General features: G+C 43.9%; 1 protein-coding gene across 1 annotated transcript; it reads left to right on the top strand.

Annotated features, from left to right (window-relative positions):
* Window positions 1–697: 697 nt before the first annotated feature.
* LOC141547224 (mas-related G-protein coupled receptor member X2-like) lies at window positions 698–1,737 on the top strand. Its single transcript, XM_074275679.1, has one exon. The coding sequence runs from the start codon at window positions 698–700 to the stop codon at window positions 1,652–1,654; it is 957 nt and encodes a 318-aa protein (XP_074131780.1). The 3' UTR covers window positions 1,655–1,737.
* Window positions 1,738–3,161: the final 1,424 nt, after the last annotated feature.

Raw genomic sequence — 3,161 nt, forward strand, 5'->3', positions numbered from 1 at the left:
AAAACCCCTAAGGCCTCCAGGCATCCATGGTCTTCATAGGTTAGGAGGTATGAAGGTAGGGAATAGAAAGATTTGGAGGCTGTCTCAAGAAGTCTGTCTAAGCTGTAGCTCCTCCAAATGTAACTTGATACACATCTCCTCCACTCTGATCCGCTGTATCCTTGGGAGATTAAGTTCTGTTGAAGGGGAGAGCCTGCAACTTTAACTCTAAGAGCTCTGATCCTCACTGATCACTCCCAGCCTTTTGGTGCTTTGTATCCCTAGGATACAGCCTCTATGGGTAAGTGAATGCCCAAGAAGCAGGACCCATTTAGACGTTCTCTATGGAACTATTCTCCATGTAGAACAACTCTCTCTGAAGCTTAGAAATGAGGAGAAACCTCAGTCTTACATTTCACCATCACCTGGGAAAGATTCTTTTGGGAGAAGCATAAATACCCCCCTTCCCTGTGGCCTAAATGGAGACCCCAGAAGACAAACTGTCCGAACTTTCCATAAAAAGGCTTTTGTCCCTTTTCATAGACCAAGCTTCTGGGCCCTCTTTATCTGCACCTTTGTGTCTGAGGCATGTTCTGAACCTAAAACTTAAGAGGGAGAGACATTTCTGCTACCTGAAATGATTCAGTGTATTTACAGGTCAGTGTGCTCAGGACCATCAAGGGAGCAGCAGAAGTTTCCTGAGAAAGGATCCATCCCCATGGCCCAGTTCTCTACAGAATCTCCCCAGGACCAAGGTTCTGACCATGGGATCGAGGCAATAGGGACCGTGAATGTAACTAAAGAAAGTACACAATCTTCAGCCATACCCTACTTTGTCCTGGTCATCAGCCTGGCTGGGCTGGTGAGCAATGGCCTTGTCGTCTGGATTCTCAGCTTTTGCATTAAGAAGAACCCCTTCTCTGTCTACATCCTTAACCTGGCCTGGGCTGACTTCCTCCACCTTGTCTGCTGGACTCTAATCACCATAAATTTTTTCTTCCCAAGCCCATTAGTTTCCATCCGTGAAGTCATCACCCCTGTCACGGTCATTTTCTACAGTGTGGGGCTGAGTCTGCTGGTGGCCATCAGCACGGAGCGCTGCCTGTCTGTTCTCTTCCCCATCTGGTACCAATGTCTCCGGCCGAGGAGCACGTCCGCGCTGGTCTGTGCCCTCGTCTGGCTCCTCTTTGTCCTGCTCCTGGCCGTCCTGGGGCTCACGTGTGTGTATTTAGTCCACAGTTTCTGCTATGGGGTTCTTGTAACTAGTTCAATGTGGATTCTTCTGCTCATTGCCCTGATGAGTGTGTCCAGCCTGGCTCTGCTGCTCAGCGTCCAGTGTAATTCCCAGCGACGCCAGCCTCCCAGGCTCTATGTCCTCATCCTGCTCACCGTCCTCCTGTTCTTCCTCTGCGGTCTGCCCTTCGGGATTTTGTTGTTGATGCAAAACTTGAAACTCGACTTCCCTTCCATGATGTATCTTTTTGACCTCTCGCCTCTCCTGTCTACTCTGAATAGCAGTATCAACCCCCTCATTTATTTCTTCGTAGGGAGTTCCAGACAGAAGAGGCTGAGGGAGTCCCTCATCCTTGTGCTGCAAAGAGTGCTAGGGGAGGAGGCAGAGCTGGAGCATGGTCCAAAGACAGCCTCCATTGGTCCCATGGAGATTACCCCCTGAGCTTGGGGCTAGGCTCTCACTTTGTGAAACCCAGGAGAAGAAGCACTTGTCCAGGCTGCCAGCCTCGGTAATGCTGCCTTTCAGTCAATTCTAGATGCTATCATTTCCTTTTCTGAGGAGGAATGCTCATGTTTCCCTTCCTTCCAACATGAGTCCTCCAGGGTCTTCTCTAAGAGAAAAAATAGCTCTTAGGCTCAAGTCTTCATAGTGTGTCTGAGGCTCAGACCCTCCTGGAGGGCAAAAAATGAACAAACAACATCTCTTTTCTCTCATTTAGACACTTAAATAAGTTAAAAAATTTGATTGCCCCGAGTAAGAAGAATGCTTTTTGTAACTGAATGCTATTAATGCAGCCTGAGTCCAATTTCTGCAGGGTCTTGGTATAATGAATAAAAAGCTAAGCTCATAGTCAGCAAAGGTAAGCCCAACTTCCGCCTCTGCTACAGTAATGATTGTGTAAAACACTTCATCAATTAGTGCTTTAAATAGCTCTCTAAGACACTAAGTTGCAGACAAAGAACACTTATGACTTCTCTATAGCTGTAAAATAACAGACCTAGCTCCTCTCCCCTAGCTCCATCTATAGGCTCAAAAAAGCATCATCAGGACAACTTCCAAAACTGGCAGAACAGTGGGGATGATGTAGGTATCGTGGGGCAGCGTTTCTTTGGGTTTTCTGCTTAGTCTTTAGATTAAGAAATCTTTTTCGTTTCATATCATTGGGAGATTGTGAGATTCATAGATAAAATTTTTGTGATCTAATTAATCTTTGCTAAGTCTCATATATAACTCTACATGTATGTTATATGTCCATCTTCATATACTATTACATATATACAAATATGGCTGTGTCTATCAGACTACAGTGAGCTGCTGCAGAGTTTTTACCATTTCCTTGGACAATTTGATTTCATCAAAGAGTAAAGGAGACTTGAGGATGACCTTTCTGTCATTTCCAATGGCAATGATTTTGTATCATAAACTCCTGTAATTCTCTAAACAAGTCTACTTTAGCTTCTAGAAAAGGGCATTTACTAAGGTGGTATGGTAACAATGGTTGGTATAAAATATCCCTTTCTCCAAATGTGATCTACTCTTTCACAAAATGTTCAAATAAAAGCAATCTCAAATTTAGCCATTGAGTTAAGAGAGGTTGCTGAGATAACTGAGCTCTGGGAGTCCTTTGGCCCAAGTTCTCAAGATATTCTCCTGCTATATAGATAAGTCTTTCATGATCTACTTACAGAATGTAGAATTGATGTCTAATATGCCCGTTGTTCCTGATGCAAACACTATGATCTACCAGCTGATCTGGTGAGACTGCTAAGATGATGGCAACTGGGAATATTGCAGGACCTGTGGAGTACCTTTATGATAATAATAGTAATCCTCTTATATAGAGAGAATTATTATCATTATTAATGATTTATCAGTTTCATTTATCTTCCACGAGAACATTGATCCTGAGGATTGTCTTAAAGAACGGAAATATTTTCTTCACTATTTA

This window comes from Sminthopsis crassicaudata, chromosome 6 (genome assembly GCF_048593235.1).
Source record: "Sminthopsis crassicaudata isolate SCR6 chromosome 6, ASM4859323v1, whole genome shotgun sequence".
In the NCBI taxonomy this organism is placed as follows: Eukaryota; Metazoa; Chordata; class Mammalia; order Dasyuromorphia; family Dasyuridae; genus Sminthopsis; species Sminthopsis crassicaudata.

Coding starts and splice junctions, on each gene's coding strand:
- LOC141547224 (XM_074275679.1), top strand. CDS start 698: ATGGCCCAGTTCTCTACAGAATCTCCCCAGGACCAAGGTTCTGACCAT.